The 25,753-nt window shown below is 40.9% G+C and overlaps 4 protein-coding genes and 1 long non-coding RNA gene across 6 annotated transcripts in view; 3 read left to right on the forward strand and 2 right to left on the reverse strand.

The window, feature by feature from the left end:
- The window catches only part of htatsf1 (HIV-1 Tat specific factor 1), a 5,888-nt gene extending 2,364 nt beyond the window's left edge, over positions 1–3,524 (reverse strand). Inside the window, exons 1-9 of one of the 2 annotated variants that reach the window (XM_020599711.1) lie at positions 3,109–3,385; positions 2,837–3,001; positions 2,000–2,234; positions 1,735–1,782; positions 1,460–1,614; positions 1,199–1,362; positions 960–1,056; positions 799–888; positions 556–693 (exon numbers count right to left, since the gene is read on the reverse strand). In XM_020599711.1, coding sequence (XP_020455367.1) covers positions 556–693; positions 799–888; positions 960–1,056; positions 1,199–1,362; positions 1,460–1,614; positions 1,735–1,782; positions 2,000–2,234; positions 2,837–3,001 — 1,092 coding nt within the window. In that variant the 5' untranslated portion in view covers positions 3,109–3,385. Of the gene's footprint in view, positions 1–555; positions 694–798; positions 889–959; positions 1,057–1,198; positions 1,363–1,459; positions 1,615–1,734; positions 1,783–1,999; positions 2,235–2,836; positions 3,002–3,108; positions 3,386–3,502 lie in introns of those variants that run through there. The other variant, XM_020599710.1, reaches the window with a different exon arrangement.
- LOC109959944 (stanniocalcin-2-like) overlaps positions 1–14,994 on the forward strand; it is a 27,286-nt gene extending 12,292 nt beyond the window's left edge. Inside the window, exons 3-6 of the mRNA XM_020599712.1 lie at positions 11,032–11,098; positions 12,087–12,226; positions 12,854–13,053; positions 13,677–14,994. Coding sequence (XP_020455368.1) covers positions 11,032–11,098; positions 12,087–12,226; positions 12,854–13,053; positions 13,677–14,004 — 735 coding nt within the window. The 3' untranslated portion in view covers positions 14,005–14,994. The remainder of the gene's footprint in view (positions 1–11,031; positions 11,099–12,086; positions 12,227–12,853; positions 13,054–13,676) is intronic.
- On the forward strand, positions 3,931–8,578 carry bod1 (biorientation of chromosomes in cell division 1). The gene is made up of 4 exons (XM_020599715.1): positions 3,931–4,193; positions 5,232–5,356; positions 6,234–6,448; positions 6,533–8,578. The coding sequence occupies exons 1-3, from the start codon at positions 4,038–4,040 to the stop codon at positions 6,445–6,447; spliced, it is 495 nt and encodes a 164-aa protein (XP_020455371.1). The 5' UTR covers positions 3,931–4,037; the 3' UTR covers position 6,448; positions 6,533–8,578.
- A 133-nt stretch (positions 14,995–15,127) lies between the features above and the next one.
- LOC109959945 (vesicle transport protein SEC20-like) lies at positions 15,128–21,427 on the reverse strand. Its single transcript, XM_020599714.1, has 6 exons — positions 21,259–21,427; positions 20,730–20,822; positions 20,542–20,633; positions 19,742–19,855; positions 15,952–16,070; positions 15,128–15,821 (listed from the first exon to the last, which is right to left on the reverse strand). Exons 1-6 carry the CDS (start codon positions 21,340–21,342, stop codon positions 15,625–15,627), a joined length of 699 nt encoding a protein of 232 aa, XP_020455370.1. The 5' UTR covers positions 21,343–21,427; the 3' UTR covers positions 15,128–15,624.
- A 1,449-nt stretch (positions 21,428–22,876) lies between these two features.
- Positions 22,877–24,528, forward strand: LOC109960023 (uncharacterized). The gene is made up of 3 exons (XR_002274931.1): positions 22,877–22,907; positions 23,029–23,169; positions 23,511–24,528. It is a non-coding gene; the product is annotated as an uncharacterized LOC109960023 (long non-coding RNA).
- Positions 24,529–25,753: the final 1,225 nt, after the last annotated feature.

Below are 25,753 nucleotides of genomic sequence, written 5' to 3' on the forward strand. Positions count from 1 at the left end.
ATTGAAATCCAGAGTACGTTGCAAAAGAGATGACTCTTTCTCAGAGCCTCCTTTGGTAAACCACTACGTAAAATTTCGCCCCACTAACACATTCAGGCTCTAACCAGAGCCGGCTAGCACGGCTAAAGCTAAGCGCCGCTCACTATCTTCAAAGTGAGTTTACTGTCTTCACTGCACAGCTCCCACATGGCAAACCGGCTGGCTCCGCCGGCGAAAATTTGCCACAGCATCCGTGCCCAGCCCTGGGCAAATTTCTCCATCTCTTTTCCAGTCTTTTTTCTCTCCCTCTGTTTTCTCTAACTCCTTGCAACTTCTTTTACACACCCCTCTCCCCCCAATCACAGCAGGTAACACAGATTGCCAGATTCCTTCGACCAATCACATTACTATGACTGCATAAAGAGGGTGAACCTAGTGTGGTAACCAATACAGCTTTCCCGGAATTGGCATTTACATCACAGACAAAGCTGTAGCTGTAACAACACAAGCCATATTCATTTGTAAGAAGTACCAGCCCAGTATTTGCCAACGGGCTACATTTGTATTTTGGAATACCTGATGGTCTGTCATTCCATCCCAAAGCTCAGCAGACAGCTGCCTTCCTCCAAACCAGCGACCATTGAACGACAAAACACATGCATCGGCTTGCTCAGGCTCTTTGAATGCGACTGATGCCACGCCGTCCGGGTGTCTCTGCAGAACACACAACCACATACCAGCTCTTTACTGATGCTGCTGGTGTTGAATTCAAACCATTCTACTATGACTTTGCAACAGCACTAATGACATTAAACTCACATCAAAGAGGATTACTTTCTTGACCTCCCCGAACTTCTCACATTCTGTCCGCAGATCTTCACGATACTCATTCAACACCAGGGGGTCTTCCTACATAGGCCAGAGAGACTATTACTCACAGTGCACAGGGCGTGTATATGTTTGTGGAAACGTGTCTGCACCTCAAAGTCACTGGGATGGAACATGTTTCTGATGATGACAACTTTTTCATGCCTCTTCCTCACTTCCCCTTGCTTCTCTGGCCTCCAGTCCAATTGTCTGCAGACAAATACATCAGGAACCTGCATTACATTTTTTAAAATGCTGTATCGTTGGTTTTCTCTTAATCCACTTGAGGACTTGAGTTATCCCTGCAAGCAGAGTGGAAAGTTATATAAAAAGAAGGGAAAATAGAATTTACTTCTGTTGCTGGTGCATCTTCTTCTTATAATCTTTGTTCTTCTTCCTCTTCTTGCTGGCATCATACTGACCCTTCAGCTCAAACCGTGCAGCTTCCACGTGGAGCTTGTAACCTCTAATCTCTGTCTCATCAATCAGACGCATAGCCAGTGCTACAGACTCCTTCTGCAGAGAATCACAGTCACTTCACTGGAGTGTAACGCAGTCCTGATACTTCTACCACATACTGGGTACAGGCAGCAAAAGAAACTGTCAGACTAACCTTGAGATAGCAGCAGAGGCCATCTCCCTTAAGATTTCCTTCCTTATCCTTGTAGAGTTTCACCTTGTACTCATCAGTGCTGGGGTCTCGCATCACAATGCCACACTTGGTCATCATTTCAGCAAACTCTTCAGTGCTGATATCAGGGGGCAAGCCTTAGGAAAGGAGGCCAGAAGAGAACGATAAGAGAGAGAGAATAACCAGGCTCAGCCACAGCCGTCAGTGGATGCGTGTCTCTTCTTGACAATGAGAGAAAAAAGGTGAGCGATACCAACCTGACACATAGACATTTGTGTTTTTGTTGTCATCAATATCAAACCAACCTACATGCACAAAAAAGATGAAAGAAAGCAGCTATTAAAAGATGAATTTCTACAAACATAAACATAGAAAATGTATATATAAATCCATACTGTAAACAAACATAGTCAAGATTGTACACATGGAAAGACAGACCAACAAGTGTAGTTCCTAAAGAAAAAAAACAAGAATCTTATAGGTTTCCATCTGTAGAACACTTTTGTCTTTATATCACTGTACCTGGCTCTGCTTTCCTCTTCTCCCCCTTCTGCTTGGCTTCTTTAGATGGGGTCTTGTGCTGTTCTGGATTCAGATTCTGGGTGGGATCTTCTGGTTTCTTCTCTTCTGAAGACTTGCTGTCTGGTTCGGGCGCTGCTGCGTTGGTACTGCTCACTGCAGCTTTGTTTGCATCTGGTTCTCCGTCCTGAGTGAAGCCATAGTTGGCCTGGTAGGCTGCGATGAAGTCTTCTGTTACCTAGAAAACAAAGCAAACTTAGTAGGTAGTAAGCTGGAACCTGGCTCTCAGTTTTGCCACACTTAATAGAAGGTGTAACTGTGAATGCTTTACATTTGGAAAAAAATGTCTAGTTCATTAATTGCCAATCTTTTATCCAGAGAGTGCTTGAATCCAGTCACACACAATATGTACATCTCAAGTTATCACTTGTAATTGGATTTGGCTTTCCTACTCACTTTTGATTTTGTGCAAAGGAAACTGAGAATGCTACAGAAAACAATGTTTTTATTTGTCAATACACTTCTCTACACACAAAGAAGAGGTCTGCAGAACTGTTGGCCTATATTTGGATCATCCATGACAGCTGATATAATAGAGACAATAGGCCTAAGACTTTGGTGTGTAAAAAAAATAAGGCCACTTCCCCAGCCAAGATGGGCTGCTTTCTGCCTAATAAGATGTCACATGAAAGGATTTCATCAGATGCCTCCCATGAGATGGAGTATTATTGGTTTTGCTGAGGTCACAATTAGTAGATGATTCTCACACTGTTTTTAAAGCACAGCATATAGGTTGTCACAATGGAAAAGAAAAACTGAGAGGTAAAGAAATGTTTATACTTTAGGGAACCAGGCCTTCTTCTCATGGTCCCAGTCATAAACTGTCCCATCCACTGGGTCAGTGTAGGTGTAGGGGTCTGAGCCATCTTCATTTCTGCGGTCGTAGAGTTCCTGCATCCGCAGCTGCTCCATAAACTCTTTGTTTGCATCAGATTCACTACTCATCTGCAACGAGAATGTAAAATTGCCCAGGTCAGCCCGCCATTACATTTCAACATGTACAAAGGCCCAACGTAGTAAGTCTTTTACATTGAAGTAGTGCGATTTAATACCTTGCTGTATTAAATCTGGGGTGCTGTGGCTAAAGCAGGACAATAAACACAGATGCCAGTGCTGCTACTACTATAACATACTGAAATGTATACTCCTGACACATGGCTGCCCACAGCTATGAACTCGGGCACACGAGCCATTAGTCAACCAATCATATTTTGCTTCGACCACGGTCACCGCCCCGTAATTCAAGAAAAAGGCATTAGTTAACTACCATGCGATGATTACTCCTGACTGTCAATTTGACTTAACTTTAGCGGGTTTGTGTTCACAGGGCTGTTCGGGTTAAGTTCGCATCAGAGTTATTGAGGTGGGGTTTGTGCTTGAGCATTAGTGTTGTTAGTAGTAAGTTGGTTAATGTTAGCCAACACAGCTAGGTAGCGTTAGCGTTACCTTTAACAAGGGTAATCAATCCAGGCAACCGAAAATCTGCGAATGAAACGAAATCAGAACACACTCAGCCTGCGTGTTGTGAGATTATAGTTTGTTTTAAATAACTTCTACTCTATAACGTTAACCACTGCCTACTGTGTGTATCGTCAGTCGGCGATTACAGACACTTGAAGTACTTCCGGAGTCAGGCTCGAAATACGCATGCTCGGCTCCTGGAAATTGGGCGCTCGATTTAAGATACAGCTTCTACCCTTTCACTGTAATAATTACCGCGGCACACAGCCTAAATCACCCCGCCCACAGTTTGTTAGAGATAGCATGGAACGAACGCACATCTTATAAGTACATGGTCGTTACACACTCCAGCCCAGCAGGTGGCGGTAATGCAACTTAATTTGGCTTGCAAACCGCCAATAAACATAAGAAGAAGAAGAAGTAGTCTTGTAAGCAGTGTTAGGTCAGCTAATTTACCCAGCTTTCAATGTAGTTAGCTAACAGGTTAGCGTTAAATAACATACTTTTATTTCGGTTTGGAATGGCGGAGGGTAACGTTAGCGCTAATGTTAACGTCAGTCCGGCCAATCTTCCTCCGGGAGACCCGCAGCTCATAGCTATGATTGTGGAGCATTTGAAGAACAGAGGGCTTTTTGATGAGTTCCGTCGGGACTGTCTGGCCGACGTTGATACGAAGGTAGGCAGCTAATGTTACCTTAGCCACATGCAATGATACAGCTAATATTTAACCAGTTTTAGAAAACTAGACGAAAAGCTCATTTTAGCCAGTATTGACTGAGGTTTTGATCAGCTGGCAACCCGTTTCAAATGGAATAAAGTTATCAGTGCGTCATTTTCGTTGTTGCTTCATTACACCTTCTAGCTGTTGTGCTAGTATTATGCGCTGTTAGTGTAGTACACTTTGGAAAAGTTTGGCAACTCCTATGTAAAGGACGTATTTTCTTGAAATTTATTTATTTTTTAGTGAAAAGAAATGAATCTAGCCAATATATCAAACAGACAAACTGTGCATTTCTTTAAATGGTAACTCGTTTCTTGTTACTTTAATTTTGTCATGTTAAAAATAGGAAAACATTTGCATTGTGGCGTGTGCAAATGTTTGGACATCCAGATATGTCAGTACTTTAGGAACAGTTTCACAGTACACTTTGCATGGAAGAATGCATTACACTAAATGTCAGCAGATTCTGGATGCAAATATTATACAGTCTGTCAAGAAAGTGAAACAGAAAAGAGTCTGGCTTCAATCAACTAAAGTAAACCTCAAAATCTGCCCGAACATCCCTCACAGTCTCCTGAATATCAATGAAGATCTTTGGGTAGATCTAAAACATGGTGTGAGGCCAATATAATCAAAACATATGTCAGAACTTAAAGTGATCTGTGAAGACGTGTGTTGTGAAAATTTCTTAAATTTAAGACTGTTTGCCAGCCATGATATCTGCCAAAGGGTATAGTATTGAGTGCCCAAATGTTTGCACATGCTGCAAGTTGTGTTTGTGTTTTTTTTGTTTGTTTGTTGTTTGTTTTTTTAAGATCATGAAATTAAACAGAACAGTCTACATGTAGACTGTAGAAGCACATTACCTTTTGTAGGAAAGTTCATTTTTAATGTCAGTTTGCAGTAGGGGCTTACGACTTTTCACGTCAAATCAACATTTTGCATACAATTGTGCGGTCAAGTTTACATTGCTGTCCTTGTCCTTGCTGCCAGCCAGCCTTTCAGAATCTGCGACAGAAAGTTGACAATTTTGTCACATCACATCTGAGCACACAAGACTGGAACCCATCTATCAACAAGAACCAGATGAGGAATGGACTGAGGCAAAGTGTTGTTCAGTGAGTGTTGACGTCTTCCATGTTCTGTGCATTCACACTGTAAAGGAATAACAATGTAAAATGTACTGCTGCTTTATGATTTTAGAAAATTTTTGATGAATGGTATTCTCTTTATTCTGGAAAGCAACTGTTAGTCTTCAGCCTACAGTTAATGATTTTATAGCAAATTGTTGTTATAACTGAAATCCAGCCAGGATTCCATGTTAGTTTATCAAAAGGGTTCGTCAGGTTCCTAATCCTGCTCTTTAAAAAAAAAAAAAAAAAAAAAGGGGGGGGGGGGGGGGTTTTTTTTGAGCTTAGTGTTAACACATTCCACTTACTTTGCACAGATTTTTGATGTCGTAGCAGCACTGAGAAGTACCATGTGGAAAAAGTATGTTTCCCTATTTCTTCTACAGGTGTATCTTAAGCTGACTTACCCATCTGGGCGCCCCCTACTGGTAACATTAAGCGCATCTCCTTGTAAAAAAATAAACCAGGAAAACACTATTGTTTATTTTTTTTTTTTTTTTTTTTCTATTAAACAGTTAATGGTTTGGTCTATAAAACACCAGAAAACTGAGAAATTCCCCTCTGGATTTCCTAAAGCCCATGATGACAAAACAAAATGCAGATGACAACATCTGGTGGCTTGTAAAACTTATAGTAGCTCTTGAAGATGAGCTGAAGCATTAAAACACCATGATGTTAATGATTTTAGTCTTATGTGTGTAATAAAAGTCCAAGAAGCCACCGCATTCTAATTTAACCTGAAATACTGTTGTTCAGAAGGTGCATTATGTGAGTGATTGGTAATATTCATTAAAGGGTGCCCTTTTCTATTATTACTTGGTATTTTTAGGGGTAGCTACTGATTTAGTTGTGCTGTGTTTTTTAGATCAGGTATGCTCGAGTCTGGTGTGGACAGGATCATCACTCAGGTCGTGGACCCCAAAATGAACCACACTTTCCGTCCACACATAGAAACTGCCATCCATGATTTCCTGTCAGGGGACAGGAAGGAGGAGAACACCACGAGTTCTACCTCTGCAGCATCTGAACAGACAGAGCCACAGGAGGCCCTGTCTGCCTCTGGCCCCAAAACCCCCTGAGGTCGGTTTAAAAACTGAAGTGCACTTAAAGCTTTGCAATGATTAAGAAATGTAGTTAAGAAGTCTATATTCTCTCCTGCCTCAGGTACACATGGTGGTCTCTACGTAATGTTGTGTGGCTGTGTTAGCCTTTTGAAGGGTGCAGCATTAAGGAAGATGAAGAGAAGGAGTAGCCTTTTGAAGGGTGCAGCATCAGACAAGGAAGATGAAGAGAAGGAGGTTGTTTCCCGCTGTCAGACTAGAGTCAGGAGTGTTGGTGCTTTCAGCATCAGCCTGTCTGTGCTGCACAAGACTGCAGCTGGAGAAGTTTGACAATGCCAAGTGGTGCTCTCACTGCACTGCATGGCTCTGCCTTTTAGACAAATGGGAATTCTTTTTTTCTGACCTTTTACATGTGATAGCTGACAGATTTTTATTTTGGAGTATGGTATATTATGTATTTTTCACTCAGGGTATTTGTGTGTGTGTGTGTGTGTGTGTGTATAGACACTTTCTACTAAGAACATGTTGATTAACAATATTTGAAACTTCAGACCCTGTCTACCTTGACTCAGAGTGCTGGGAGAGCCAGGGGGCTGGTTGATTTCATGTTAGGAGAATCACAGGAAAAAGATCCTGCAGTTTCCCAACAGCTCATAAGACCTCTAAACAGGGTGTCTGAAGGTTTAGTAAAAGACGTGTATGTAAATACATTTTGTTTAGTTGCTAGACGTTTTAACATTGCATCACGCTGTCAGATCTTTTTTAGCATGTATTTAGTGCATTGTATTGATTGTGCATCCTGTCTGCTTTATTATACAGGCTTGACATCTTTCTTCTTTTTCTTATTGTATCTGTCTGTACCTTTTGTTTTATGTATTTTGCATTTTGGTATACTGCATGTAAAGATGGTGGGTAAGTCTGCGAAAAGGCGTCGGCCACACACTCATTTCCTTGAGTAATGGCAATAAATGTGTCCGTTTTCTGCAATGAAAACAGAGCAGAGTCCATAATCGTCTCCCATTATCATCAAGAAGGTAGTTCTTAAGTTTGTTCTTTTTACAGGCAGAATCCATCAAAACAGATTAATAGGTTGATGTGGAGGGAGGAATACACTTTATCATTATTATAATGAGATTTACTTGCAGTGACTTTGATTTTATATCTTTTGCATGAACCATAGAGGGACTGTCATACCAGGTGTGGTGGAAGCACACTCCTCACTTGTGTTCATCTTGTGTTGTAAGGTATGCATTCACTCAATTATATATACAATGGACATGGTGTCACTATGCAAGCCCAAATACTGTACTATGAATTTGGTGGCTGCTATCTTGCTTTTTTGCAACCAGTTTCTGTACAGTAGTGACCAGAAGTGGAGGGACGGCATGGCACCACCAATCAAAGTTTTCAAATTAACTGAAGTACATCTTTTTAAATCATCAAATAACTTGGTACTGACAAACTTGCCAGACAAATAGCCACTTGGACACAAGTGAGTGTGGTAATGTCTACCTAAGATGACAGATGAGAACTCTGGGAAAAATTAGATTTGTACTTTTGTGTTTTTTGGGTACATCCCAAGTCTATTATAAGCACAGTCATTTCCTTCACTTGAGATGATGCAAGTAAAAAGAGGACTTGAGGAAACACATTTATTAATAGGGGTGTGATGATAGACTTGGCTCACAAGACGATACACGATATTGGGTTCACTATTTCTAAGAAATCTTCAACGGTGAAATATTTGGCTGGAGAAAGTCTTTTATTTGACTGCCACAAGATTCAAAACAGTGCAGATGCATTTTGAAATTTGAAAGTATTTAACTATTCAGATATTTCCTCATTGGGTGGGTAAACAGTTTTCATGATCAGTATTTGAATTTTCAAGATGGCAGGACATTTCAGTGCAGCCTCCGTCAGGGTCCGTTTTATAAGAGATGTGAGATCTGCCCTTAGTGTAGCTCATGTTCCGTTCACTAACAGAGGAGGCAGGATTTATGACCTATACGGCAGCCAGCCACCTTTAGAGCTTTCAACCTGTCCATTTATACAGTCAGTGATTCAGCTCTACAGAGACGTGCGTTGTTTTGTTTTATCCTTGTACATTTATGTGCAGTGTGCATCCTCAATATCAACTAGTTTGTTATCTCTAAAAAAGCTTGAGTAGCCACAGGTAGATCTCTTTATAATGTCCTTAAGGACCAGTTGGTAGAGATGCCCTGTCACTCAAAGCCTCAATAAATCCAGGCTTACGGTAAACCTCAATCAAGTGTGTGTTTGTCATTGCACCTTGTGTAACTTTACTGATTGAACCTGTTTTTGGCAGAAGACTGATCAAGATGTTAACACACACAGTATGTGTCTGTCTAAATCTGTTGCTCTTTATGTGTGTGCATGTCTTTCTATGTTTACGTGAGTAATTTTTAATTCAGTATCATTGTGAAGACATTTTGGCTGGATGTCACAATTTTAAAGGACTGCTTGGAGGGTTAAATGTACCTGTGGTCCTCTGTAACACTTCAGCTAATCCAAAAAATTCAAATACTATTATTGAAGAAATGTCTTGCAGATCTTAAAATCTCAGCAAATCTAAACTGTTTGCATGTGGTTCATGTAAATCAACACTTAAAATATGTTAAAGCAGCAATGTTGTGCTTGAAGTGGCTAAATATCAGCATCTTGTAATATAAACTGTCATGAAGTGAGCACAGTTTATAAAGCCAAACGTTACAGACCAGTTACTGTAATGTAGATACTTGTTTATTTGATGTGCAGTAGCATGTTTATAGTATGTGAGAGATTGGAGTACAAGAGGTTCCTGCTTCTGTACTGTTTACACAGTGTTGTGGCTGCGCCATTTTGTGCATGTGAGTGTGTTCGGTGTCAGGGTGCATGTGCAATGTATCAGGGGATCCAGGATGAGATGGAGAATAAGCAGGCATGGTTACAAAAAACAGTCCACCAACCACCATGCAGACATCAGCACCTGTCCCCCAGCTGGGCCCGTGCATGGACGTGCAGTACTGTGACCTCCAATTTCAACACAAACACACTTGTCCTCAACCACAGTCAGTGAAGGCTTCTTGGATGAGCACTAAACAAACCCAAGGAGGCAGAAGAGTGAGGGGTATTTGTTTGGCTCACAGGGAGACGCTCACATGAGTGTGACTCGTCCCCCTGGTGATGTCAGATGTCATGGCCTTTATGAGTCTAAACATACAACGACAACAACAAGCTTGCAAGATGTGAACATTGGTGAAGAAAAGCAAAACTTGATTCACATTGGAGTGTGTGTGTGTTTTACTCTAGGGCTGTTATTCAGCATTAAAGAAAAAGATATAAACACCAGAAGTCTCTTTTTAGCTATCTTTGTGAGGACCTATTTTAATTTTAAGCAATTGCATGGTCAGGGCATTTCTGTAGGTACAGTAGTGTGGCTCCTTCATTCTCTTTCTGAGGTTGATGCCGTTTAGTTGTGATGGTCACAGTTAAGATTAGGTGCTAATGGGGGCCCTCACAAGTATAGAACTGTGTGTGTGTTTTGTGTACAATGACATTTTATGTGTATGGCTGTTTGTACAGTTTAATGGTTTTCTTAGTGGTTATAAATGACTTTAATACTTTATAGAGCAGTTATAAGTTAAGTAACCAGATTTGGGGTTGCCAGGTTGTGATAGATCCCATTGACATATGTTATTAATAAAAGCTGAAGTCTGCTCTTCTAAGTGTTAATAAATGGATTTTGACCTGTAAAGCATTAGTGATAAGTTAAAACCATTAGTTACACCTTTAAACTTTTATAAATGGAGCCTTGTTGAAAGTGGTGGTAGGATACTGTGTCGTTTGTGTAAGAATACTTCAAGCTTATTTATATAGACGGCAGAAGACACGATGTGAAAACAGTTTACGGGAATGTAGCACTGTTAACAACTTGGAAAGCCCTTTTCACATACTCCTGCTGTTTTTCAGTCTGGCTGCTGCTTGAAACGTTCCTCACTGCACGTCGTCCTGCCATGAAAGCAGCTGTTAACGCACACGGACACGCAGGCTGCTGGGTTAATTGGATGTGGATGTCTTGAGTGACTAAACTCTGCAGCCTCCACATGAACAGCAAGACCTTATAAGAGCATTCTCGCTGTAAATGTGGGATTTCCTTTCTGGGCTCAGTCAGCATGACCGTCACTCCTGCCTCCTGTCTCTCTCCGTCGCTCATCATTCACTTGGGCTTTATAATAAATGGGAAAACTAAACCAGAACGAACCCGTTTGTTCAAGCAAACAAAACCCTCCGCCATCGTCCGTTCTGCTTGTCTCTCATTAATGAGAGACTTTAAACGCCAGTGGTGTGCGCGTTCACGTGGTTGCGCCGTGACTGGTGGAAACACTAGCTCCTCTTAGTCGGATCGTCGTGAACGCGCAGCTCTCACGCAGCTTTATATATTTGAGCCTCCGTGCCGCGGGTCCTTCTGTATAGTGCAAACGTCCCGGCGCGGCTGCGCTTCCACCGCTAAGACGAAACCAAAACACGAATCTGCAGCTCGTCATGCCGGCGGACCTGGCTGTTGTGCTTTTTGTGTTTGTCCTGTGCCTGTCCTGTCAACAGGTGGACCTGCATGATGTCCAGGAGAAAGTGGACCAGGCCAAAAGACGACTCTCTCTGCAGAGCTCAGGTGAGTTCCACCGGCTGGACAATCATTACCCTTACAGCTGAGCCTCCGGTGGTCTCCGGAAATAGAAGCTTAGGTTAGTCACTGGTTCGTTACTGAATCCAAAACATGTGCGCCAAGAGCCATCGATCTCTGCGGGAACAATTGTCTGTGACACTGACACGCTGTTAGTGCACTTCGGCAGATTTAACTCGGATGTGGGTCTGTGGTGCTAGTTCGTTTGGGCCCCCTAGAGAGAACACCTGGATGATAAATGTTCTACAGCCTTTATGATGATGACATTCATACTGTCAGTTACATAATAGGTCTGCTTCTGTTGTGTCTGCGCTAGGTGATTTTGGGCACCTCATGGTATTATTATTATTATTATTATTATCTTGTAGCCTACATGTGAGTCTTTTCTTTGATTGCATCTTTAAAGTAATATTCACCGTGGGTAGTTTATATTCTGTGTAGCCTTTCCGTTTCAGCGCAGGTAGCGCGCGTCATGCGCTCCTGCTTTGTTGGTGATTCAGTGCTCAGATCCCTCGGCTCGTTCCTGTCCAAGCGCATTCCCTGCGCACCAACAGGGCTGTGCATTACGGCAGCACCGGCCCGAAGACTGCGGAACATCAGGCTATAGGAATACAACTGCAAGAACAACAGCGCTATAACATTTGATCTTTATTTCAAACACTTGTCTGAACTGAAATAGACAGTTGCAGCTTCATCCCTGCTGTGTCCACTGCAACGAAGCCTGTGTGACAGGAACATTTCAACTCAGAGAACAAACCAACAAGATGAGACACTGAACTCAAAATGTCCTCATCACGTAATTTAGTTTCTTAATGTTGAATCACCATAGGCCATCCTAATGTGTGTGACATTACTGAAATGTTAATACTGTCTCTAAGGTACAGCAGTAATTATCTGAGGGACACACAGTCCTCTATCGTCTTACTGTGGTGAGATGAATCCTGAGCTCTGCCAGTATGTTTCTGTCCCCCCTCAGCCGAGATTCAGAGTTGCCTGATGAGTTCAGGGGATGTTGGCTGCGGGATATTTCAGTGCTTCAACAACTCCTGTGAAATCCATGGGCTGCACCACATATGTATCACCCTGCTGCACAATGCTGGACACTATGACTCTCAGGTGGGGACAGCATGAGGGCCTGACCTCGTTTTCTCTTTATGACACTTAAAAACCATTTCAAATGTAAATTTTTCTTTGCCATTCTGTGTCGTCTGTGGCTACTGACATTGTCTGAAACTGTGTTCAACACTGACCGAGGGCACGTTGACATAAGACATAGTTGGATACATGTTTTTATTACGTTTAATCCACTTGGTCATTTGTGAGGAATATTTGTTGCAGTGTGTAGGTATGCATGGCCCTGGATACAAAACAAACTGAGGGGAGCTGAAACCAGAGGTGGGATGGCTTTCCTGCTTTACTAGAATAGAAATGAATACGAGTGATGCAAGTCTGCAGCATGAAGTGGCACAGTGGAGGATCTGTGAGCGACTGTGTACTGGATATATAGTCCAGCCCCATACAACAACAAACACCATGACACCCTAACCCTGCTTATTGTAACCACACTTTGTTCATTTCAATCGCTGCTCCTCAGTTGACTGCAACAACTTCCAGGTTGAGCAAGGATGGAGGACTGATCATAAGAGAGACACCCTCTGGGATTGCTCAGCTCATGGTGCTTTGCTCACCGCACCATCAGAAATGTCCCACTGACTCCTCCTGTCACTCATCTCCTCTTCTCAGGGCAAATCCTATCTGAAGGATGTGTTGCGGTGCATAGCGCTGGGACTCAGCTGCGTGAGCCGCAGGTGCGCAGCTGTAAAAGAGATGGTGTTCTCGCTCCAGAGAGAGTGCTACTCCAAACACCAGCTCTGCTTGGCACTACAGGACCACATGGACACCACGGGGAGCCTGGTCCAGTTCCACCTGATGTTCCCCCCTGGGTGAGAGAGATGCACCTACACAAGAGAAAAGGAGACTCGTACTCAGATTCATACTCAAAGTAGAATAGAAGTGACATTTATTACAAGATTAGTTAAAACATTTCAAAATGCACCTGCATTGTTTTGGATTTAGTTTCAGTCAAAGACTTTTTCCAGTCATATTTCATCATTGAAGATTTCTTAAAAATAGTGTTAAAATATCGTCTCGTCTCCTCCTGAACCCAGTATCATGTAGCATCTTGTGAGCTATATCGTCACACCCCTAGTTTCCACCTCAGCTAAAACCATTTTTGTGACGTTGAGATATTTTTGTATGTCCACTTTTTTTATTTGCAAATTGAAAATGTACATAGAAACACGTCAGTAGGAACCCACCTGCTGCCATGGCTTATTTACACACAGTTCATCAGAACAGAACTACTAATGTTCTTACTAACACCTCTGCTTTTCCTACTGCGACAACTCAGTGCCTTTTTCACTTAAGGTCAAAAATTCAGTGTGCCACTATCCTGAAACTGCCACAGTATCTGACAGCGTTTCTCAGAATATACTACATCTTTGTTGAAAGTTGAACAGAACAGCAGGTAATTTTCTTTTTTCTTTTTGTGCTTATGTCCTGCCAGACCATACGTGGAGCTGGTGAACTTCCTGTTGAAGTGCGGAGACAAGGTCAGGTCGTGGGTCAGTCAGCGGCTGCGTGGGCAGTGTGAGCAACATTGGGGGGCGCTGTGCAGCAGCTTTGATAGGACCTGCTCTTTCAGCCAGTTGGATGCTCCACAGCACACCACTCACTCACCACCCACCCTGCCCTGGACTATCACAAATGAGAGAACCCTGCAGCAGCCGACCAGTGCGGCTGAACGAGATGACATGAACGCTCTCGATCGGACGGACAGCACAACTGAATCTGGTCTGCCTGTGTCAGAGAAAACCTATGTTACTGCTTCATAGACAGGAGGGTGTCATGCATTCATGCAGGTTGAGGTGTGGACAAGGGTACAACACAACGATCATGCACCTATTACTATATACTGGTAGCAGAATGAATAGTAGTAGTTTTTAAGCTTTTCAGTGTAGTGTTGCTGGTAAACTTCAGCATAATTTATTTAATTTTCTGGGTATTTGCAATGTTTTCTTTACATTTGAATTTGTTTAAGGATGGAAACCAATAATCTACCTCACTTCAACATGTCAGTAAACCACAGCAGCTGTCTCCTTCAGCAACAGGCATGAACACACAAACACTACACTAGATCAAGAGTAGCTGAAGTGGGTATGCAAATGATTAGGCTTTTGTTTTTTATGAAGACTGTTACATTATGTGCTGTATAGCTGACACTATCAAACATTACTTTGTAGAGTCAGGGTGCAGTCTGCAGGAAGGAAAGCACTCTTTAGTTATGTGTAAGAAAGTGCATGTTTGTCTACTTGAATGATCACATTTCATAAGGTTCAAGCTATATTTTATAAGTTTTTATTTAAAAGAATCTAAAAATACATTTGTAAACATTTTGAATAAACTACAGCGATGTCACTGGCCAGAGAAGAGTTTCAGTCAGTCCTGTCCTGTTTGTTCTTCACAGTAAGCACTGCTGTACCATCTCTGGTGATAGTGTTCGGTATGCTGCCATCTACTGGCACAGTGGTGGCAGTGCACAATAAATATCACTATGCTTTTTTCTAACGGATCTGTTCAACATTCACAGTGAACCTGGCAGACTATAGAAGCAGATCCCTGCCATGATGTTTGAGGGCACCATAACCACACTTCGAGCACTAATTTGGCAACTCAGCACTTGAGAGTGTGTATAGATTTGTAATTGCAAATACAGATTTGAGAGCGTAATCCAGGACATGCATGCTCTCGTTTCTGTGGTCTCAGATTTCTCCACCGGTGTTTGTGTGAAAACCCAGTGGAGAAATCTGTGTGCACAGATTCAGGAACAAGTGCACGTATGGCTTGGATTACACTCTCAAATCTGATTCTGTGCTTACAGAACTATGCATGCTCTCAAGTGCTGAGCTGCAAACTGACTAATGCTTGAAGTGTGGCTAGGGTGCCTTCAAACACTGTGGCAGAGATTTACTTCCATAGGGGGGGGCAGTACTTGCTGAAGGTCCAAGAAGTATCAGGATAATGCCTACAGTGCAGCATTCCTACAACCCGCAGACAACCATCATGCTCTTACACGGGCGGTCAATTTGTTTAGTATTCCCAGGGCTTTAGCCCTGCTGTGGAAATCTGAATCGCAATGCACTTGAAGGACTTTTACTCGAGAGCCAGTGCTTGGACTTTAGTTCCTAGGAAATTGTCAGTGGAAAAGCACATCTTCACAGTTACTCAAAGGTTGCAGCACTCTTAGTGGAGGCACCATGGTGTAGCCATTCACAGTACTGAACAACGGGTTGTATGACCATGTTTGTCTGAGGCTTTAAATCCAACAGTACATCAGCCAAACGTTTTCACTACATGCAGCAGTCCAGTGTTGCAGAGTAAAGTAACTGGAAAACAGCTTTCCTGAAGTCCAGGTGTGTGCGCTCCTTAAGGAGGAGAGCAAGCTAGTCCATGGGCTAAATGAAGGAAAAGAGACGTTTCTTCAGAATGTAGAGGACGGTGGCGAAGAAGAGGGCCATAGCCAGGAAGATCAGCAGCTTGTCTGTCAGCTCCCGGCGGTTGTACTTGAAGATCAGCTTCCTGCCCAGGTGGATGGTTCCTGTCATGCTCCTGAACTCCTCGTTGGTTTCCTGCACTGTCCTGGAGGAAGTGCCTGTGGAGTAGAGGAGAGGTATTAAAAGTTTAAAATGGAAAGAAAATGTGAGATGGAAACAAAAAAAGAGATCTTTACAATGGAGAAATACTGTAAATCAGAGATTTAAAAAATGTATTTTGTTTTTTACCCAGGACGCCGATGGTGTCCTCACTCTGCTTCACTTGTTCAGCCATCATCCTGCTGACAGACATCAGGCTCTCTGTGATATTGCTACTAGTTTCCACGAGGCTTTCTTTGGTCACCTTCCTGAGATAAATACACAAAGCAGAGCAAGTGATGCAGGTTTGTTGTTTGCTGCTTTAGAGAAACTGTGTAATCAACAATCCAATGAAGCAGCAGTACGAGTGTGCATATGAGTGGATGTCTGTGGAATATGGCATTCTGTTTCTACCACTACAACTAAGCTGAAGACAACTGCTTTATGCTCTGATGAATCGATTTTTTTTATCATACAACTGTTTGGGCTGTTAATCAGAAGTCAAAGTACAGAAGTGCACTGCATGCAACAAAAAAGGATCTTATCTCACAATTATGAGATCGTTTTCTCATAATTGAGATAATACAGGTGTTGGAATGCTGCCTGAAAATCATCAGGTTTTGACAAATACTTTAGTATCAAGGTAATTTAGTGATGTTTGTCAGTACATCCAGTAGCTAAATTGAACTGCTAACAGCTAATTCAGCGTATGTAGGGTTCCAAAATGTAAATATAGGCAAAACAACCAGCCCCGAAGTTGCTGCCTACAGTGTGACTCACCATATACATGTACTGAGCAGGAGTTGCAAAGTTTCAGAACCTTGTTTGTTTACATTTTGAAAAACTACGTAGGCAATGTTAAGTTTGTTTTTGCTATGTACTATTGGATGTACTGACAACTATCACTGAATTCCTTTGATACTAAATTTAAAACCTGATGATTTTCAGACAAGTTCTGCAACGTTCCATTCCATAAATACAAGAAAAGATCTGTGAAATCCAGATTTGATAAATACTTTATTAAATAAATATTTATTTTGGGGGTTTTTTTGTGAATGCTGTGACTATATAGAGGGTGTTAATAAAAAACTTCCACTCCCCTCTTGCCAGTTGTTCAACATTGCATTTTAATCTCTAGCAACTTCCACAGGATGATTGTGTAATAATGAGATCCTCCACTACCCACAGGCTTTGCATTATTTTAATACTAAAATTTACTGTAATTATGAAGCTGTCGCTTAATAACAGTTAACCGTTTCTAAATGTTCATAAGGCAATTTTTTGACTTGTGCCAATAGCAGTACTGAATACGCCCGCCTCTCTCTCTGCCCCCATATTGTGGGGGTGATGATATCATTTAACTTAAACCTTCTCTCTGCATTATATTGTATTTTGCTTTAAAGTGCCTTTGATTTGTGATTTTACTGCCTATTTAGATTTGTCTTATTGCTCATCTACTTTATATTTCACTTGTATTATGTGGCATTCATGTGGACGGCATTGTACAGGGAAACATGTTTCCTAACTGCATATGACAAATAAACATTTTGACCTTGACCTTTGACTCTTAAACTGCTTCTGGAAGGTAACGTTTTAACGAGCGTCTCTGCTCGTTAAGTATCCACTCAGGCAGAGGGGAGAGGAGGTTTAGAGGACTGAATAAGATAAGCTGGCAGTTCAGGTTTGTCTCACAAATAATAAGGAAAGTGGACATGTCACTATTTATTTACTGTATAAAAGCTATGGATAAGCAAACTTACTGTGCTCAGATTTGAAATTACAGCCATCTTATTTCAGTATTTTAATGTAATTGCACAAACTTTAGTTGGTAAAGCAGAGAAATAGACTGTGGTATTCTGATTATACTTGTCTTGCAGTTGAACATGATATTCCTAACAGTTGTGTTTTTGACTATTTAGAGTTTTGACACATACTAATAAGACATGAAAAAGCAGAGACGTATTAAGCCAAAGGATGATGCAAAATATGTTCAGTCTGGCCGTGACAAAGGTGGTCTGGACATTCAATACATCAACGCCTGTAAAGGTAAATTAAATCTTGATATTTTGGTGATGACTAATTTTAATCCATATCACTGCAATGCTGTGACAGGAAAGACTAAAATGATCTGCAGTGTTTAAAATTAATATATATTAAAATTTGTTGGTTTGCTCAGGGGTTTGGCACAAATCCTGTCTCAGATGAACTGAAAATAAAAACCTTTTTAAACATTCTGCAAAATTTCTCATTTTTGAAAATATTTTTTTGCCAGTTCCCACAACACATTTATTGCTTTTGTCAGTGGAGAAAGGACATCTTTCCAGCATGCAGAGGAAATCGCTAGATGAAATTGAAGGTTTGTACCAAAATGAACCCTTTCATATAGAAATCAATTCTTTAGTGATGTACTAGTAGTGATAAATAATAGGTGGACTGTCTTATCAAAAATAACTGATTATGGTTTATCTACTTGCAAGAAAGGTTTGTTATGTCATATCAACTTTACAGTATATCCAAACTAAAGAGCCACTGAAATCAGGAAACTGTATTTATTTATTTATTTAAGCTTCTCATGAAAGGTTTATCAATGTATTTTCCCAGTTGAAATTTAATTAAGTGAAGCTGAGAACCGCATCAGTGAAAGTGCATCTGATGACGGTAGTATAGCCGCTGCAACGCTGTCAGGTTGTGGACCTACCAGGCCTGTGGACACTACATCAGACTCTACAATCAGAGATCAAGACTACAAAACTGGAGGTGTGGGTAAGTTACACAACTTAATACATTTAGTGTATACAACTGAAGTGAGTAGGTCCTTGTGTAATATCACATAAAGTTATTCAAAATTCTTACAGTAATTGCATTACTAATCACTGGATGTGATCACTTAGAGTTGGAGAACGGTGCTGCTTGCTGAGGGATTTATGATGGCTCCAGATGTTTTGTGGTTTTTATGGAGGCTTATTAGAGTAGTTTGGAGGAAAGAGCTTGTTCCTAAGTCATGGAGGTGAGCAGGACTGAGTATATTTAACTAGTGGGTCCTAGGATGACCTGTATTTTTTCCCATGTACTGCAGTGGTGCCTGTGGAATCGTTGGATGTGCATTTTGTGATAGGTTTGTGTTGGAGAATAGTGCTGCTTGTTGTGGGGCCCTGAAGATCGACAGCATGGGCTGATACCCCTCTTTAGGGCCATAGGGTAGGTCGCAAGTATAGGCTCTGATGGGAGCTGGTTCTAAGTAATATACTTGCAATAGGTACATTGTTTCAGTAATAAAACATTTTTTGTGTCAGTGATCACAGGTTTGTTCAGTTTTGTTGCCCTGATGTCCTACTTTGGGGCCTGTATTTTCAGTATAGTCTTTTTGACGTATTAAAGTGCTTCAGGTTCTTTTAAAGTATTGGTAAAAAAAAGAACAAACATTATAAATTAAAATAAAAGCTAAAATTTTATGAAATGAATTAACCTAAGGGAAAAAGGAAATACACTGCATTACAGTATAAATTGTAGGTTTATTTTAATTTCTGAAAACGTTTTCTAAAGATCTTGGACTCTTGGTAGCTGTAGCAGTTTAACTTTTCTTATTCTCTATATTTTCCAGAAGAGAGCCTGGTCTAAGGCTGAGATCACAGCTGTAATGCGACATTTAAAGGGCGTATAGCATTTAAACATTTAAACAAACAACATTATGTCGCATTTTATTTGAAAATGTGACATAATGGAAAGAAACAGTGATACATACAAATTTATCTGGTATTAAAAGTTCAAATGGTGATTTATGTTGTAGAAATCGAGCAAATACACAAGTAATTTCCAGCTACAATTTGCTTAATTTTTCTCACCACTCTTCTTCCTGTTTATATCTACCAAAACTGGGGGAACTTGAATCAACAATGACATGAAGCTGAGTGACTCATCATTTCAGCAGAACTGGACTTACCTCTGTCTGGTGCTGGTGCTCTGGTTTTCTCCGCCATGTAGCAGCTTGTTCTTCTCCATGTTGTCTATGGCCAGTTTACAAGCCAGGTTAGCTTTCCTCCATGCTGTCTGGTTACTGGAATCCAAAGGAAAAATAATCTGCTCTGGTTTCTGGTTGGTTTTTCTTCATCTCATGTGGGTTGTTTTGTGTGCAGGTACTACTTCAATTTATCTGCCTCTCAAAGCATTTAATCATGATGTGGCTGTACTGCACATTTTCTCTTTTAGGACTCATGGTTTATTATGTTAATCCATTTTTCCACCTTTTTAGACCTCTGAAGGTGTCAAATGTAAGACCTGCCACAGAACAGGAGCTAATGAGTGAACTACAGTATGTGCAGTTTTTGGTTTTACTGACAGCAGCTATGAGATACATTAGCATCATAACCAATATATAACCCGCTGAAACTTTACAAGAGCAAAAACAAAGCTTCACTCAAAGAAACGTATTACCTACTCAGGTCACAAACTGTTCTGACTTCATAGGGGTCAAGGGTCATCACCAAGAATGGAAATTATTTCCAAAAGAATCAAATTTTTCTTAAAAGGCACAATGTTTATAATATTGATACCAAACCCCTACGACCTCTTGACCCGCTTCAAGAGACTGAGAAACAGTCTAACCTGATGCAACATGTAGAGAGAGGTTACAGCTAAACAAAGAGCTCATTTAATATGCTGACTGAGAGCGAGACACACCAGTCAGTCCACTTCACTTCAACATTGGAATGATCCCTGGAATTTAAGGACATGTCATCACACCTCTGCATTTGCCTCCACTGGTTCTCTGCCTCTGCCTGGATGGCCTGTCTGTCCGTCTCTCTGTCCTGCTCTCTGGCCACCTGCTCCAGATCCTGACGACCACACACCACATCAAATAAAAACGTTCAGATTTTAATTAAGGAAATCAGTCAGATGCAGTACAGTGTGTGTGTGTTTCTGAGACTTACCTGTATTCTGAGTCTGAGCTTGGTCAACTTTTCTTTGACCTGAGAATTGAGCTCGACGAGCGCCGACTGAGGTCCAGGGCAATCCCTGATGTCCTGTAGGTAACACACACACACACACACACACACACACAACCAAGTGCTGCATATTAGAAATTATGAGGTCGATCAATAATTGTACTGTAAAGAGTCAAAATCAACGTAAACAGTTGGGGTAGTGCAGTTTGATAACTTCAGCTGAACGGTGTCTGTGGCGTGTTCAGGTGAAAGTTTAGCGGTCACACCTGTAACTCACGCAAAACCGTCAGCATTACTGAAGGCCTTAAAGTTAAACAATGGTTTTATCATCACAATAATGAAAATACAATTTGGACATTTTAACTATCACCGAGCTAAATAACGTTAAACATTAGCTTCGCGTTTGTGTAACTTTCAGACCTATTGTGAGATTCACGGACATTGATCCAGACACTGACACCGCCGTGAGCAAAAAAAAAATAATTAAATAAATAAAAACGTTTTCGGCTCTTACCTGAATAAGAGCCTTAATTTCCAGGTCATATTTTATAATTTCTTGCCCACATATTCGAACGTTAACGTCCACAGTAAACGCCATATTGGTTTTGTACGGCAACAAAGTTGTGTTGGTTCCTTACAATGCAAACCACGTGACCAGGTGACGTTAACATTAACACCTGATTAGTCTTGTTACACATGAGGAGCCTGTCACTGTTTACTTTTATTTTCCTCTGCTGATATCTTTAGTGATGAGTGTTTGAACGTCATTCTTTTATTATCAATGTTTAAACATGGCGGATGGGTTTTATTTTCACTTCTAAATAAGTCTGCATCTAATAATCATGTTGAGAAAATAATCTCATCACAAGTTCCATTTAGAAGCTTTTCTGGAGCTTTCGATCGTATCATACAGTCTCATTCGTCATGGAGCATTTGAAAGCTCTTTGTCCATGCTGGCACAAGGTGAAGAAATAACTTAGGACAGGTGACACATCTGACCCAGCTTTCAGTACAAGCTTTTGATCCTTTGACAGTTTGAAGTCTTTTTAACTGGCACAGCAGAACCAGCTCCAGTCCTTTGACATCTGGATACATGATTAAGTTAAAGCTGTAGAAACCTGCAGTCTCTGTCTCTTATCTACCTGTTTACACTCTTCAGGTATCATGAATGGATGAAGTGTCCTGAGCTGCAGCATCCGACTGCCTCAGAGCCACTGACCCTGGAACAGGAGTACAACATGCAGGAGAGCTGGAGGGAAGATGATGACAATAAGACTTCTTCTGCAGTAAATGTACACACAGAACATGCTGTTATTCATCCTCTAAAGCAGTTGTTATAAGTCTGAAGGCTTGCCAGACTTAGCCTTTAGCCTTAGATTTTTTTCATGTGAATAACCGGACACTTTTATTTCTCTGAAAACTACCTAAATAAAACAGATTGAAAAATATCTTTGGTTGAATCGATCATACAGCAGTGGGTGACACTTCGCCATATGGACTGCAGGCACCGAGATTCAAACCTTCAACCTTCCAGTTAGGAGACAACTGCTCTACCCACTGTACCCCCATAACTGGTAATCACTGGATATGATATGAAAATAAAACATCATTCTTTCTGAGGTCATGCACTAGTAAGATCATTCAACTTTTACTTAAAGAAAAGCTGTTTAATTTGACTTTTTTATTCTTTGCCAGAGTGCACATTCATCGTCTTGGATAAACAGCAATAGGCAGATCCCAGTATAGAAGAGGAGCAGTGCACAGTGGGAGATGTCAACATGTTCCTGGCCGACCCAACAGACCTCTCCTCGGCTGAGCTGGAGATCATGATAGCAGGTGATGCCCAGTGTGCTTATCTTAAAGTGATTCCAAATCAAAGGCTGAGCAAATATCTACAGTCAGTTGTACATCTCAGTCATTTCCTGTGTATATCTCTTTATATCTGGACACTATACAGTGTTCACCTTGTTTTCTAGAGCCCAGTTACAGAGGTAAGGGCATTGGGAAGGTGGTGACACACGTGATGATGCACTACAGTGAGCATCTGATCCGGGGGTGTACCCTGCCTTCACCCGGCAATCGGGTGAAGGCAGGGTACGCCCCGGACAGGTCGCCAATCCAAGTTAGGAGACAACTGCTCTACCCACTGTACCCCCATAACTGGTAATCACTGGATATGATATGAAAATAAAACATCATTCTTTCTGAGGTCATGCACTAGTAAGATCATTCAACTTTTACTTAAAGAAAAGCTGTTTAATTTGACTTTTTTATTCTTTGCCAGAGTGCACATTCATCGTCTTGGATAAACAGCAATAGGCAGATCCCAGTATAGAAGAGGAGCAGTGCACAGTGGGAGATGTCAACATGTTCCTGGCCGACCCAACAGACCTCTCCTCGGCTGAGCTGGAGATCATGATAGCAGGTGATGCCCAGTGTGCTTATCTTAAAGTGATTCCAAATCAAAGGCTGAGCAAATATCTACAGTCAGTTGTACATCTCAGTCATTTCCTGTGTATATCTCTTTATATCTGGACACTATACAGTGTTCACCTTGTTTTCTAGAGCCCAGTTACAGAGGTAAGGGCATTGGGAAGGTGGTGACACACGTGATGATGCACTACAGTGAGCATCTGATCCCGGGGTGTACCCTGCCTTCACCCGGCAATCGGGTGAAGGCAGGGTACACCCCGGACAGGTCGCCAATCCATCGCAGAACCTGAAACATGTCTTGTAACATTTCTTTTTCCTGTTCCTTCTCCTCAGCACACAGTAATGATACCCTTTAGTGGTGGTACACAGCATTACACCAATCTTAGTCTTAGTCATGATCTTCAATCTCAGGCTTTCCTAGACTGTCGGAAAATCAGCAGCAGTTTCTTCCATTACAACATCCAAAAGCAGCACAGACCTCTGGTGTTTTCAACCCTGTGAAGATGACCAATAACAGAAACCAGTAAAAGTTCTAAATGTGTGTCTATCCAGTAGCTGGAAAGCTAGGTGGTTAACACCATTGGGTGACGCAGGTTGGGGTTCAGTTCCCTGTCAAAGCATGATAGATTGATTTGTGAGTGTGATTTAGATCCTTGTGCAATCTTATTAACCAATACCAGAAGCCAGTAAAAGTTCCAAATATGTTCCTGTACACCAGCTAGATAGCTCGGTGGTTAACACCACTGACTGTGGTACAGCAGGTCTGGGTTTTAATAATGAGCCTCTCTATGGATTTTAGTCAGAAATGTTACACGCTGTATTTGATCCTTCATCAACTCAACTAATGTGCATGTTACACTGCTTACATAAACTGTTTTCATTTGCTCCGAGGATCATGGTCTAGTAATGTAAAATCTTTAGTACTGAATGCGACACAGTCTCTATTTGCAACATATTTCACAATGTTCTGAACAATTTACTCACTATCTGAATTGTTGTCTGGAGGTTTGTAGTGTGAGCCCACACTGGGCCACGTGTCTGATTTCGGAAGATGATGTACTCAGGTCTTCAGGTGAACTGTATTCAAATACATTGTTCAATGTTTAATATATAACAAAAATGTTGAAATACATTGTTTTACAGTTAAACTTGCCTTTCATGAAACAACAGTGGGGGAATGAACTAATAAATGTTCTGTATATCATCTATGCAAAGTATGGTTAGTCCTGTTGTGCATATTGCCAAAATACAAGTGAACATGAGTAATAAAGTACTACCAAGTACTAGTACTGTCTCAATATAATTCTACTTTGAACAAAATGATACAGGAATATTTTAGCAGCTCTGTGGGTTTTGCTTATACCCCAAAATTTTATATGAAGCCAACAATGGATGAGAAAGCCAGTAATGGTAAGTAAAAGCTCTCCCCTGGCAAAATGGAGGCCTAAAAGACAAAGTGATCAGCTGGAAGCCAAGCAATAAAGTTTGCTGTGAAGGCTGCTGAGCTTTTACCCAGCAAGCTGCTTAACACTCTGTCTCCTAAATAATGTATAATAATGATATTCTTTTGAGATGTAATTAAATGAATATCTTGTTAAAAAGAGAAAATTATTTTATTTTAACATAGCTTCCCCATACCCAAAATAGGCTATTGATTTGTAGAAAAAAAAGTTTTAAACTTGTATAACTATAACATCAGAATCAGCTTTATTGGCCAGGTGTAGAATTTGACTGTGGTACAGTGGCTCTCAGTGTGTATGTACAATGTTCTTCCCAAGTAGAGAAGTAAACAAGATAAGAATGAGAAAACAAAAAGAAATATGTATATATGCACATGCTTTAGATGCAGTTTTTCAAATAGATATATACAGAAAAGTCCAGTATATTTACAAGGTACTGCACTGAGGGTTGTCGTTGTGTTATACAGTCATGGGTTAAGTGTTCACCAGTGCGATGGCCCGGGGGAAGAAACTCTTAATGTTATATTATAATTGCTAATACATATCACAACACAGGCATGCTGATCATTTCCAACTACATAAATATTTAAGAAAATAAGAGATAAAAACTGAATATATGAAATGAGAAACAAAACATGCAAAATAAGTTTAAGAATAAAGTCACTAAGGAAAATACATACCTTAAAAAATATATCTTAATAAATAAAAAACATAAGAAAAGGGCTATTCATTTAACCCCAGAGATTTCCTCCAGTGAATTTCTGCAATGTTTTCAAAGCCAGCTGCTTTTTATTGGGGCCCTCAGGTGTCGCTGCATTAAAAACAGACTATTGTGTTGTGGCGTGACCTCGGAAGACACCATCATAATCTCCAGTAGTGTGTACAATACATAATCCTCCCTTATATGTATGGTATTATTTTATTAAAGTGAATGCAGATGTTAAAGCTGGTCATGAGTGTGTTCTTTGCCCCTTTATATTATGAAAATGAAATCAAATCATTTGTACAAATCAGTTGAGGTACTTGACTTCCATAATATGAAATCCATGGACACACAAGTCAGGATGGGGTGCTAATGGTTTTATTATTTTGATATTAAAATCAATAAACATAATC

Source organism: Monopterus albus, unplaced genomic scaffold (genome assembly GCF_001952655.1).
Source record: "Monopterus albus unplaced genomic scaffold, M_albus_1.0 scaffold42.1, whole genome shotgun sequence".
Classification (NCBI taxonomy): Eukaryota; Metazoa; Chordata; class Actinopteri; order Synbranchiformes; family Synbranchidae; genus Monopterus; species Monopterus albus.

Bases quoted from the DNA above. Each gene is read 5' to 3' on its own strand.
- bod1 (XM_020599715.1), top strand. From the start codon at position 4,038: ATGGCGGAGGGTAACGTTAGCGCTAATGTTAACGTCAGTCCGGCCAAT. The intron at 4,194-5,231 runs GTAGGCAGCTAA...CCTTGCTGCCAG, and splicing joins TGGCCGACGTTGATACGAAG to CCAGCCTTTCAGAATCTGCG. The intron at 5,357-6,233 runs GTGAGTGTTGAC...TGTGTTTTTTAG, and splicing joins CTGAGGCAAAGTGTTGTTCA to ATCAGGTATGCTCGAGTCTG.
- LOC109959945 (XM_020599714.1), bottom strand. From the start codon at position 21,342: ATGGCGTTTACTGTGGACGTTAACGTTCGAATATGTGGGCAAGAAATT. The intron at 20,823-21,258 runs GTAAGAGCCGAA...TGTTACCTACAG, and splicing joins AAATTAAGGCTCTTATTCAG to GACATCAGGGATTGCCCTGG. The intron at 19,856-20,541 runs GTGTGATGACAT...TTTGGATTCCAG, and splicing joins CAGTGGAGGCAAATGCAGAG to TAACCAGACAGCATGGAGGA.